The 13,242-nt window shown below is 47.0% G+C and overlaps 1 protein-coding gene across 1 annotated transcript in view; it reads right to left on the minus strand.

The window, feature by feature from the left end:
- Positions 1-432: 432 nt before the first annotated feature.
- The window catches only part of EHD2 (EH domain containing 2), a 41,853-nt gene continuing 29,043 nt past the window's right edge, over positions 433-13,242 (minus strand). The window contains exons 4-5 of the mRNA XM_058195439.1: positions 7,180-7,344; positions 433-6,742 (exon numbers count right to left, since the gene is read on the minus strand). Of these exons, the coding sequence (XP_058051422.1) occupies positions 6,206-6,742; positions 7,180-7,344 (702 nt within the window). The 3' untranslated portion in view covers positions 433-6,205. The remainder of the gene's footprint in view (positions 6,743-7,179; positions 7,345-13,242) is intronic.

Consider the following 13,242-nt stretch of genomic DNA (forward strand, 5'->3'; position numbering starts at 1 on the left):
TTCATATTCATTCATTCAACTCCCAGAATTCCCCAGCCTTTTTTTTTTCTGTGAAGCCTGTTTTCCCGACAGTGAGAACAATGAACCAGTGGAACGGCTGGCCACCAGAAGATGTGAGTGCTCCAACACTGGAGGTTTTTAAGAAGAGATTGGATAGCCATTTGCCTGAAATGGTGTAGGGTTTCCTGCTTGAGCAGGGTTTGGACTAGAACAGGCGTCTCCAACCTTGGAAACTTTAAGACTTGTGGATTTCAACTCCCAGAATCCCTCAGCCAGCAAAGCTGGCTGAGGAATTCTAGGAGTTGAAGTCCACAAGTCTTAAAGTTACTAAGATTGGAGACCTCTTGACTAGAAGACCTCCGAGGTCCCTTCTGTTAAGACCGCCACGCGTGTATCTGTGCAAAGCAATCCAGAGTGAACAGCCAGGCATGGTTCAGATTGGTAAATACGATATTTATTCCAACGGAAGGATTGTTACAATAAAAAGAACCACATTGTGGGAACTGCTCTCGAGGCCCTGGCTGTTTTTCGGACTCTCAGCCAAAGGTTGTTAAGCTAAGGTTGACTCTCCCCATTCCTGCCCCATAGCGATGGGGTGAAGCTTTCTCAGCACCCGGAGGGGAACTGCTGCCCTTTCCTCCTTCAGCACCCCAATGAGCGGGTCAACTCTGAAGGGGGTGTGGATCTCGCCCCCTCCCACCTCTTTAGAAATGAGAAAGGTGCGCTCTGCAGGTGTGGAATAGGAAACCTGGGCCTTTTGGAGGGAGCAGAAGGACCCAGCCAAGCTAAAGAACAACCACGAAGAAAGAAAACTTATAACCGTTTGTTTGGAGGCCATTCCAAGTTACAACAGGCCGGAAAAAAAGTGACCTAGGATCAGTCCTCGGACTTATGACCATTGCCGTATCTCCACAGCCACGTGATAAAACTTGGGGGGGCTTGGCAACCACTATTTAGGATAGTTGTAGAGTTCCAGGACCTCCCCAGCTGGATTCCGACGAGCACGATCGATGGCCAGATTCGCTTAACGAGTACCCAATTCACTGAGCAAATGCATAATAATTGTAGGGAAAAGGTCGCAAAATGAGGCATGGCTCGCTCAACAACCGCCTTGCCCAGCCGTGGAAATTCTGCTTCCCAACTCTGGTTGTCCGTGGAGGGCTACAGGCAGTCCTCTACTTAGGACCACAACTGAGCCTGGAAGTTCCGTTGTGAAGTCAGATATCTGCGAAGTGGGTTTCTGCCCCATTTGAATGACCTTTCTTGCCGCAGTTGCTCAGTGAATCACCACCGTTGATAAGTGAGTAACCCGGTTGTTAAGTGGACTTGGCTGGTCAGAAGGTCGCAAAAGGGGATCGTGTGACGCAGAGACACTGCGACCGGAGTTGGGATTCAGACGGTTCAAACAGGTTCGGGCAAACTGGTAGTGGCAACCTGTGAGTGGGCCTGACCCCGCCCACCCGCCCAGGGCGTAATCCCATCCTATATCCCTGTGTTTTTGATGCTGCACGCAAGTGCGGGTGGCGCGTGCACGCGAATTACTGCGTTGTTTAACGTCGCACGGATGCACGGATGTTTTCGCTGGGCGAATACTGATGGCGACAGTATGTGAATCCCACCTCTGACTGCAACCGTCGTAAATACGAGTCAGTTGCTGCCAAGCATCCAAATTTTATTTAGGTCATCATGGAGATGCTGCAAAGGCCGTTCAGTGTGAAAACGCATTTTTTCAGTGCCGTTATAGCTTTGAACGGTCCGCTAAATGAACCGTCGTAAGACAAGGACTGCTTGTACTTGTATTTATGTTTTAAATTTTCATCGTTGTTCTGGTTGCACGCTTGGGGGAGGGGGGGTGTCTTGGCTTCAAGAGGCTGAATTTTCTCTGGCGGTGCAGAAAATAGGAACCATCCCTGCTTATCGGATGGGAGCCAGGCCTGTGCAGTAGATTTAAGGGTGTTTACAGGAATAAAAATAAAATAAAATTGAGAGATGCCTCCACCTGAATCTCCCACCCAGGTTCTGTTTTTTATTCCTTGTCTTTTTTTTTTTTTTTGTTCCGCTCACGGAAGAAATGTCCCCCAAATTCTCCCCAATAGCCTCAAGTCATCCCTGAGACAGGAGAGATTAAGAGCAAAAATGTGTGTTACACATAACAAAATAATAATAATAATCATCATAATAACATGCATGCCATTTTTGCTGTAGCAATACATTGTGATAAAAATGGAGGGGTGGAATGGTGGAAAGGAAGCGGATCAAATGTGAGATTTTAACTACAGGGGGGAAAAAGAAGTTTTAAAAAAACAAAACAAGTATGGATGGAATAAAAGGAGGTTTGGACCCTTCCTGATCTTCACGGCAGCTGGAAGCGGAATTAAACCTTGTTCTGCTAGTGTGCTTAGTAAAGCTAATGTGGGCTTGATTGTGTGCTGTTAATATTAAGCTTGCGTGTTGCATCTTTATTTTTACTTCTCTTAAAGCAAGGGGCTAGACCTCAATACGGGAGAGAAACGGTTGGAAAGTTTCCGCTCACTTCCAGCGTGCCTTTTTACTTTTTTTAAAAATCCCCTTGTTCAGAACAGCAAAAAAAAAAAAAAAGCTATGCGCAGTGAAGAAAATGCCTACAAATATATGGCATTAAAATCTGGAGGCTGAAAAGATTTAGCATTTTGAACTGGTAGCTGAAATCTGAATTGATCTTCCTCTAAATCTTGTTCCTGCATCCTTTAGCCTCTGGGTATCTATGGATTCCCCTCCCCCCATTAGCCTTGTTTTTTTTTAAAAAAAATAGAAACCTTGTGTTGGGTAATATTTCTCTCTATTCAGTCCTAATTCTAAATAGGTTAATTGTACGCCTTGCCCAGTGGTGGAATTCAAATAATTTAACAACCAGTTCTCTGCCCTCGTGATTTCTTCCAACAACCAGTTCACCAAACTGCTCAGAAAGTTAACAACCGGTTCTCCCGAAATGGTGCGAACCGGCTGAATCCCACCACTGGCCTTGCCGAATATCCCAATGGCTCAACGGGTGATTTTAAAGGGCCCCGCAAACAATATTGAGCTCATCGGTCCATCTCTCAGTATCAGAGGTGAGTCTAAAGCCAGCGGCCGTTAAAAATCCCACATATTTCCCCCCCCCAAGAGTCTAATGTGGAATCCATTCACGATTTAAGGTTCTTCGGTCTATACCACGTGGTAGATAACCCAGATGGGATGCCTCAAAATGCATGGTCCTTCAAAGAATTGCAAGATGTGGCCATCACCTTCAGAAAGAGGCACCAAAAATGCATTGGCTTGTTAATTTGCTCCACAGCTCTTCGGGGACTATTGGATGCATTTTTTCTTGAGATGTCCTTTTCCCAAAAGAGAATTCCCAGGATTCTCTGAGTGAAGCCAGTATTAATATAGATGTCCTAGTCTGGTACAGTCCTCACCCAGATCAGAAGAAGCAACTCGGCAGCGCCCAGGATGGCATGTTCACTCCCCCGGGAGTCGTCCCCAAAAATGGTTTTGTAGAGCAGGGGTCTCCAACCTTGGCAACTTTAAGCCTGGCGGACTTCAACTCCCAGAATTCCCCAGCCAGCTTTGCTTTGCTTAGCTTTGCTGGCTAAGGAATTCTGGGAGTTGAAGTCCACAAGTCTTAAAGTTGCCAAGGTTGGAGACCCCTGCTATAGAGATTGCAGGAGGTCGAGATGGAGAGTTATCCTCAACACCAAATGGAGCTCTCCACTTGGGTCAAGCACCAAAGGATAGCTCCTTTCCAGACCTCCCGTGGTCCTTCAGAAGGGGTTCGTGCTTTTCTTGATGAGCGAGAACGACATTATTCTTGCAAAAAACCCGGATGTCCTGGTTTGGGCTTTGAATTGTTAAAAGCCACTCTGGCCTTTGGACGGGAAGTCCAGCTTGAACGTGAGATCAAGAGCAGGGATGCAAACGTAGCACAACGTTCCGGTTCGCATTATTCAAGCTTCCCATTGCTATCCTCGTCTTCTTTTAATGCCCCCTTCCACATCATCCCTTGCGGGGCAGAGTCTGAGCAACTGAATGGAGCTAGCTGAGTGTTTTATTGGCCGGATGCCCTTCCTGTCACCAATGCGGAGTTTTGTTCAGCGGACATATTCTCAGTGTGAAAACTCAGAGAGAGAAATATTTGCCTCCACCTAGGATTGAACTCGCAGCCTCCTGATTTGTGAGGCGAGAGCTCCGCCTCTAGGCCACCGCACCACTCAAGCTTCCCACTGCTATGGCGTTAAATATATATATATATATATCTGCACGTTATTTGCATTTACTTCTAGGTGCCCTGGTATGTGGTTGAGAGGCAGCTGTTCTCTTATGACACAGGGAGCTTGCAGTTTTCCTAGCCTCAAATATTGGCCTCTAGCCCAGGGGTCTCCAACCTTGCCAACCCGGGGCTAGCCAATGCCAGAATCTCTCTGCCGCTGATGTCTCAAGCAAATGAAATTCTGACTTCACCTTATGGCTTCCACACTGGATGGAGATCCCGGTACCAAATTCCTGGGAAACCTGCCCTTCCTGCTTTTCCCTCTAACAAAGGCCCCGGTTCTAGTTTTCTTCCTGCCTAACTTCCTCTCGTTTTCCTGTGGCTTTTCTTCTCTCTTTGAAAGCTACCGCTGATTTTTTAAGACGGGCCTTTCTTCAGCTCAACTCAACCACAGCAATGAGCTTATTCCCTACAGCTTTGAAGGATTCTCTTGCATTCCGTGCAATGGTGGGTTTCTACCGGTTCGCACCGGTTCGGGAGAACCGGTAGCGGCGGGAGGCTCCGCCCACTCCGTCCACCCAGACGTCATCACGGATGCTCTGCGCATGCGCAGAAGGTTCTGTTCAGGCGCCAAAGCGCCGTGCGCGCTCACAGTTCCGAATCGGTAGATAAGCTAAGTCAAACCCACTACTGATTCCAAGGGCCATGTTGTCTTCTCCTTGGCCACTTCCCAAGGGGGAGAAAAATATGGGAAAGATCACTTGATCTCCAGAATAAGACTCTCTTGTCCCATCCCGGGAATGCTGGAACACAGCCGCATTTTTAAGGCTGGGAAGGAAACCACTGTAGTTGTGCAAACTAACTGTTGCAAGTGACCGACAGAGAAGGCAAGTTCACCAACAACTGCTGCTATAGGCCTCCACCAAAGTGGAAACCTTCACAGACCTGGTGTGTGAATTTCTCTACTACTAGGCCCGGTTCTGGCTTAATCTCCCTGGGGTCCTCTCGTGGTATGACTTCTCACCGCCTGGTCTTGCTTTGAGAAAGGTCTTCTAGAATTAGTCTGGTCTACCGATTCCATCCCAGAAGAAAGAGTGGAGAGTATGGAACATCCCTGCCTTAAGCCAGAAGGATCTCATATCCATCTCTTATCTCTGCTTCCGAAGGGAAACATCTCGATGACTGATCTATGATCCTTTCAGATGCCACCTCCAACCATGGCTTTTGGGATCAACATTGTTCGTGGTTCTGGATGGACTGCTTCCAGCCACCTATCTCTGCTCCCCTGTTTATCTTTCCTTCCTTCCTTCCTTCCTTCCTTCCTTCCTTCCTTCCTTCCTTCCTTCCTTCCTTCCTTCCTTCCTTCCTTCCTTCCTTCCTTGGTGGCCAAAGGCCAGATGGAACAGGAGGAAGATGTTGACCATTTCTAGGGAAACCAAAGATAAAGAAAGCTGGAAGGTTCAGACCATCTTCTGAAGCTGAGGTTGATAGCAGATCTGGCCATGGACTACCAAGAGAAGTAAAACCTAAGATGGGTCCGATGTGGGCTAGACCGAGGCCTAAAGGAACAGCTGAAACTAGGCATGGAGGAAGCAATATTTGTAGGCTAGTTCAGAAAGCCAATGAAGTTGAGTTTGGTTTCCAGGAAGACAGACATTGGGAGAAGTCTTAACACTAGAGATACTTGGGGTCCCAGACGCTGTGAGACCAACTGGCTTAATTCTGTATGAGGGAAATGAGGCTTTTTTGAGGTGGACAAGAGTCGCTTAAAAGTCCAGAAGGGACGGAAATGCTTGAGCTGGAAGCTTGGCTTGAAGAGAAGAGCAGAAAGCAGATATCTTATGCTGTGCTCGGCGGCTAGGTGAGGCCTTCGTAAGGAATCCAAGCCTGGAAGTTTGCTTCAAGGAAAATTGGAGAAGGCCCAGCACCTCCTGAAGTCGTTCATGCCTGGTGTTAGGATGAGGAGGGGGACCAAGCCGTTTACTCAGCCGAGCCCTTCTGCCGACGCTTGGAAGGGGGAACAAGATGGCGGGGCAGGTCAGAGGGTAGGCCGTGACCTTCGAGTTTGACCTCAATGAGGTGGCTGGCCAGAGCGAACTCCTCGTCATCCAACATACCATCCCGGTCGACGTCGCTCAGCTTCCAAATCTTCCCGAGAACCGAATTGGGCAACTTGGTGGTGACCATCCAATTCTTGGCTTTGGTGCCGCTTAGCTTGCCATCCATGGGAGAGAGGTTGTAGAAGATCTCGTCATACTTGGGCTTGTCTTTGGTCACGATCCACTCGTCGTCGTCCATGCCTTCGTAGGCGCCTTCGGTGGCCCCCTCGACGAAGGGGCCGTTGCGAGTGCCGTCGAAGGCTCCCCCCTGGACGATCTGCTCGGGGACCTCAACCTCCTCCTGGCGCAAGAGGGGCATCAGCTTGGCGATGTCGAGGGTCAGCAACTCATCCAGGGCATCCACCATGCGGGGCTTCAGCCCATGGAACTTGGTGAAGTCGTGGACCATCAACATCTCCTAGAAAGAAAGCCGGAAAGAAGGTAAATTAAAGCAGGGGTCTCCAACTTTGGTCCCTTTAAGACTTGTGGACTTCAACTCCCAGAGTTCCTCAGACAGCTTTGCTGGCTGAGGGACTCTGGGAGTTGGTCCACAAGTCTTAAAGGGACCAAGGTTGGAGACCCCTGGATTCAAGCATCAGCCATTTATCTACCCTGTATAACCCTTAAACTTATATACCGCTTCTTAGGGTTTCCAGCCCTCTCTAAGCGGTTTACAGAGTTCCCTCAGGAATTCCCTCAGGAATAGGGAGGGAATGGAGATTTTGCAGTGACCTTCCCCTGCCACACCCACCAAGCCAAGCGACGCCCACAGAACCGGTAGTTTAAAAAAAAAATTGGATTTCACCATTGGTCCCTTCCAACTTGGTCCCTCCGTTGTTCATCAGATGTCCTCACCTGCATTTTGTCGCAGTCGGGGAAGTCGCCCGGTGAAATATGATGCTCCAGCTGGATCTTGGCAAAGATGACGGGCAGCTTGTTGATCAACTGTTTCTTCTTGTTGTCCTTGCCAAAGACGGACGGCATCTCTCTCTTCAGGTGGCTGATGATGTGGGCATGGACCTGTGACGAAAAGGAATAGTAGGAAAAAAGGCACGGTTTGGCCATTACAGATAAATACATTAAAAGAGGAGGACGCTGTTCCTGAACAGCCTTGACAAATACCCACCCATCCACTGAACCACGGTGGCGCGGTGGCACAGTGGTTAGGGTGCGGTACTGCAGGCTAAATTCTGCTGACTGCTGGCTGGCTGCAATTTGGCAGTTTGGCTCCAAGTTGACCCATCCTTCCGAGGTGGGTGAAATGGGGACCCAGATTGTTGGGGGCAAGAGGCTGACTCTATAAACAGCTTAGAGAGGGCTGCAAAGCACTGTGAAGCAGTATATAAGTCTAAGTGCTATTGCTATTGCCCTCCCTCCCTCCCTCCCTCCCTCCCTCCCTTCCTTCCTTTTAAAATGCAGCATTGCAGGCTAATTCTGCCAACTGCCGACAGTTCGATTCTGACCGGCTCAAGGTTGACTCAGCCTTCCATCTTTCCGAGGTGGGTAAAATGAGGACTCAGATTGTTGGGGCCAATAATGGTGATTCTGTAAACCAGGGGTCTCCAACCTTGGTCGCTTTAAGAGTTGTGGACTTCAACTCCCAGCAAAGCTGGCTGAGGAACTCTGGGAGTTGAAGTCCACAAGTCTTAAAGGGACCAAGGTTGGAGACCCCTGCTGTAAACAGCTTAGAGAGGGCTGTAAACCACCAATTGTTGTTTTGTTTTGTTTTTTAAAAAAGGAGAGGGGACATGGATGGTATGGGAGCTTGAATAAAAAATTGAATGAAAAAATGAATAAAAAATCTTCTATTTTAAATGCACAGTTATATCAAAGATGATTAGGGGACTGGAGGCTAAAACATAAAGAACAGTTGCTGGAATTGGGTGTGTCTAGTCTAGTTAAAAGAAGGACTAGGGGTGACATGATAGCAGTATTCTGATATTTGAGGGTCTGCCACAAAAAAGAGGGGGGCAAATTATTCTCCAAAGCCCCTGAAGGCAGGACAAAAAGCAACCAATGGAAACGAATCAAGGAGAGAAGCAACCCGGAATTAAGGAGCAATTTCCTGAGAGTGAGAACAATTTATCAGTGGAACAGCTTGCCACCAGAAGTTGTGGGTTGCTCCATCACCGCAGGTTTTTAAGAAGACATTTGGACAATCGTTTGTCTGGAATGGTATAGGGTCTTCTGTTTGACCAGGAGGTCAGACTGGAAGACCGCCGAGGTCCCATCCAAGCCTGACTCTCTAATCCCATTACTCTGTAATGATCAATTAATCAACGGAACGACTTTCCTTCAGAAGTTGTGGGTGCTCCAACACAGGAGGTTTTTAAGAAGAGAGTGGACAGCCATTTGTCAGGTTGAGTCAGGTTAATTTGTATTTATTGTATTTTTTAACTGGCTGTGAACCGCCCTGAGTCCTTCGGGAGAAGGGCGGTATACAAATGTAATTATAAATAAATAAATAAATAAAATAAATACCCTCAATCCTTTAAGGTGGGCTTCCGTGGAAACACCCCCTCCCCCCCAGGAGCATTAAAATTGGATTCGGCCCCTTTTCAAAATTAATCGCTAAATGGATGGGGCCCAGTCCATTCCATTCCAGTTCGCAGTTACACAACAATTTAATTGAGTTAAGCATCTGCATTGTGAGCCCAATTAGTCTGTGGCTGATTTTAAACATGCCTGCAAAAATTGGTATTGAATGTTGTCATTGTTATGAAAGGACGCACAAAACTATCTGCAGTTCAGCAAACGAGATGAACCAGTTTTGGTTTGGTTCACTTGCTAGGAACAAGCCTCTCATACAGCGAGAAAGAGACTAAAAGTTGGAAAGTGGCAGGGGAAGGTGGCTCTATCACACTGGTTTTCCGATTTGACAACTTTAAGCGATGTGGACTTCAATTCCCAGGATCCCCCAGCTATCATGCAAGTTTAAGCTTAAGATGGGAGGGGGGGACTTCAACACCCAGAATTCCCCAGTTATCATCCAACTTTAAAATGAATGGGATTTCAATTCCTAGAATTCTCCAGCCAGCATGCAACTTAAGAGGTGTGGACTCCAACTCCCAGAATTCCCCAGTCATCATGCAAGTTTAAGATGGGTGGACTTCAACTCCCAGAATTCTTCAGTCATCTGGTAACTTTAAGATGGGTGGATTTCAATTCCCAGAATTCTTCGGCCAGCATGCAACTTTTAAGATGATTTTTTAAAAAAAAATTAATTTTTTTTTAAAAAATTTTTTTATCCCACTCTTCTCCGAAGACTCAGGGCGGCTTACACTATGTCAAGCAATAGTCTTCATCCTATTTGTATATTATATACAAAGTCAACTTATTGCCCCCAACAATCTGGGTCCTCATTTTACCTACCTTATAAAGGATGGAAGGCTGAGTCAACCTTGGGCCTGGTGGGACTTGAACCTGCAGTAATTGCAAGCAGCTGCTGTTAATAACAGACTGCATTAGCCTGTTGAGCCACCAGAGGCCACCAGATTAGACTTCAACTCTCAGAATTCCCTAGCTATCATGCAACTTTAAGATGGGTGGATTTCAATTCCCGGAATTCTCAAGCCAGCATGCAACTTAAGAGGTGTGGACTCCAACTCCCAGAATTCCCCAGTCATCATTCAAGTTTAAGATGGGTGGACTTCAACTCCCAGAATTTCCCAACCAGCATGAAAATGGATTCCCCGATTTGAAATGCACACCTCTTAAAATGGCCTGGTTTGAAACCAAAGTGACCTAGTGCCTCTAGATCAGGGTTGAAACCCTGAAAACCAGCCATCAATCAAACCTACATCGTTCTGAGCTAGAGGAGCCGAGACTGGGGACTCATTCTGGAAAGGCTTTCGATGATTCTGCCACCATGGAGAACCAGGTCAAACGGTCTTTTCTGAGTTGGCTCCGGTTCATAATTAGCTGGTCAAAGGACACAATAGGTCCCTTGGCAGAGACAAAAATGATGGCGAGAAGGACGGATGTCACCACTAGGAAATGATGCAACCCAAGGAACAAACTTTGTGCGTAATATTTTTTCTCCATTCCTTCCCTGGCTTCTTTTCCAGGAATGACCAAGCAACAGCCATGCCTTTAATCAGGGCTACGGAAGGTACGACCTCATTAGAAACATGTAATTGGAAAACCAGAGTAGAAGGGAGGGAGAGGAGAGAGAGAGAGAGAGAGAAGAAAGAAAGAGAGAGAGAGAGAGAGAGAGAGAGAGAGAGAAGAAAGAGAGAGAGAAGAAAAAAGAGAGAGAAGAAAAAGAAAGCGAGAGAGAGAGAAGAGAGAAGAAAGAAAGAGAAGAAAGAAAGAAAGAAAGAGAAGAAAGAAAGTGGGAGGGAGGAAGAAAGAAAGAGAAGAAGAGAGAAAGAGAGAGAAGAAAGAAAGAGAAAGAAAGGGGGAAGAAAGAAAGAGAGAGAAGAAAGAAAGAGAGATAGAAGAAAGAGGAAGAAAGAGAAGAGAAAGAGAGAGAAGAAAGAAAGAGAGAAAGAAAGGGGGAAGAAAGAAAGAGAGAGAAGAAAGAGAGAGAGAAGAAAGAAAGAAAAGAGAGAGAGAGAAAAAAGAAAGAGAGAGAGAGAGAAGAAAGAGAAAAAAAAGAAAGAAAGAGAAGAAAGAAAGAAAAAAGAGAGAAGAAAGAAAGTGGGAGGGAGGAAGAAAGAAAGAGAAGAAGAGAGAAGAAAGAGAGAGAGAAGAAAGAAAGAGAAGAGAGAGAGAGAAGAAAGAAAGCGAGAGAAGACAGAAAGCGAGAGAGAGAGAAGAAAGAAAGAAAAAGAGAGAAGTAAGAGAGGGTTGGAGGAAAAGAGAGAGAGAGGGTGAGCGTATAGGAAATAGGAAAAGGGACCCATAAACAGATTGTACTCTGCAGCACAATGCAGACTTCCTTTGTGGGGATGGAGCAATTGTGGACAACAGGAAAAGCAGCAATAAATGCTGGGACCCCAGCAACAGCCTTCTCCAATGGGAAGGAGGGAGGCCCCCTATCCAGGAAGGGGAGAGATTGAAGGGAAGGAGTCCCTGGTGGTGCAATGTAGTATTGCAGGATAACTCTGCTCATTGCCAGCAGTTCGATCCTGACCAGCCCAAGGTTGACTCCTCCTTCCATTCCTTCCGAGATGGGTAAAATGAGGACCCAGATTGTTGGGGGCAAGAGGCTGACTTCTGTGGGTGTGGCTTGGTGGGCGTGGCATGGCTTGGTGGGCGTGGCTGGGGAAGGATACTGTAAAATCCCCATTTCCTCCCGATCAGCTGGGACTTGGGAGGCAGAGAATAGATGGGGTGCAGGGCCAGTCACAGGTGGTATTTACCAGTTCTCCGAACTACTCAAAATTTCCGCTACGGTCAGAACCTGCTGAAACCCACCTCTGATTCTTACTCTCCGTCCCTTTTTTTCCAACCACTGGTAAAATAAGTTCCATGTTTGATCATATTCTGTGTCTTCTCTCTGTTGGATTTTCAATGCAAGTCTATCCATTCCTGCACAGTCTAGTTAGTATCTTCTTAATCATCTCTTCATCTCTAATTAAGAGCCATGCTATTTCCATTGGCACCATCTCTCTACTTTCTCCGCAGCGAGGGAACCTTTATTTATATGAACCGCGGCGGCGCAGTGGTTAGAGTGCAGTACCGCAGGCTACTTCTGCTGACTGCAGGCTGCCTGCAATTTGGCAGTTCGAATCTCACCAGGCTCAATGGTTGACTCAGCCTTCCATCTTTCCGAGGTGGGTAAAATGAGGACCCAGATTGTTGGGGGCAAGAGGCTGACTCAGTAAACTGCTTAGAGAGGGCTGTAAAAGCACTGTAAAGCGGTATATAAGTCTAAGTGCTATTGCTCTTCCTCTTCTCCCTCCCTCCCTCCCTCCCTCCCTTCCCTTCCCTCCTTCCCTTCCATGGTGCGCAGTGGTTAGAAAGCAGCATTGCAGGTTAACTCTGCCAACTGCCAGCAGTTCGATCCTGACCAGCTCAAGGTTGAGTCAGCCTGCCGTCCTTTTGAAGCCGGTAAAATGAGGACCCAAATTGTTGGGGGAAATATGCTGACTCAGTAAAACGCTTAGAGAGCCGCGGTGTGGCTCAGGCTGTAAGAAGCCTGTTATTAAACACAGCTGCTTGCAATTACTGCAGGTTCTAGTCCCACCAGGCCCAAGGTTGACTCAGCCTTCCATCCTTTATAAGGTAGGTAAAATGAGGACCCAGATTGTTGGGGGGGCAATAAGTTGACTTTGTATATAAAAATACAAATAGAATGAGACTATTGCCTTACACAATGTAAGCCGCCCTGAGTCTTCGGAGAAGGGCGGGATATAAATGTAAAAAAAAAAAAAAGAGAGGGCTGTAAAGAGGTATATAAGTCTAAGTGCTATTGCTCTTCCTCTTCTCCTCCCTCCTCCCTCCTCCTTCCTTCCTCCTTCCCTTCCATGGTGCGCAGTGGTTAGAAAGCAGCATTGCAGGTTAACTCTGCCAACTGCCAGCAGTTCGATCCTGACCAGCTCAAGGTTGAGTCAGCCTGCCGTCCTTTTGAAGCCGGTAAAATGAGGACCCAAATTGTTGGGGGAAATATGCTGACTCAGTAAGCCGCTTAGAGAGCCGCGGTGTGGCTCAGGCTGTAAGAAGCCTGTTATTAAACACAGCTGCTTGCAATTACTGCAGGTTCTAGTCCCACCAGGCCCAAGGTTGACTCAGCCTTCCATCCTTTATAAGGTAGGTAAAATGAGGACCCAGATTGTTGGGGGGGCAATAAGTTGACTTTGTATATAAAAATACAAATAGAATGAGACTATTGCCTTACACAATGTAAGCCGCCCTGAGTCTTCGGAGAAGGGCGGGATATAAATGTAAAAAAAAAAGAAAAAAAGAGAGGGCTGTAAAACACTATGAAGCGGTATATAAGTCTAAGTGCTATTGCTCTTCCTCTTCTCCCTC

The sequence above is a fragment of the Ahaetulla prasina genome, chromosome 10 (genome assembly GCF_028640845.1).
Source record: "Ahaetulla prasina isolate Xishuangbanna chromosome 10, ASM2864084v1, whole genome shotgun sequence".
Classification (NCBI taxonomy): Eukaryota; Metazoa; Chordata; class Lepidosauria; order Squamata; family Colubridae; genus Ahaetulla; species Ahaetulla prasina.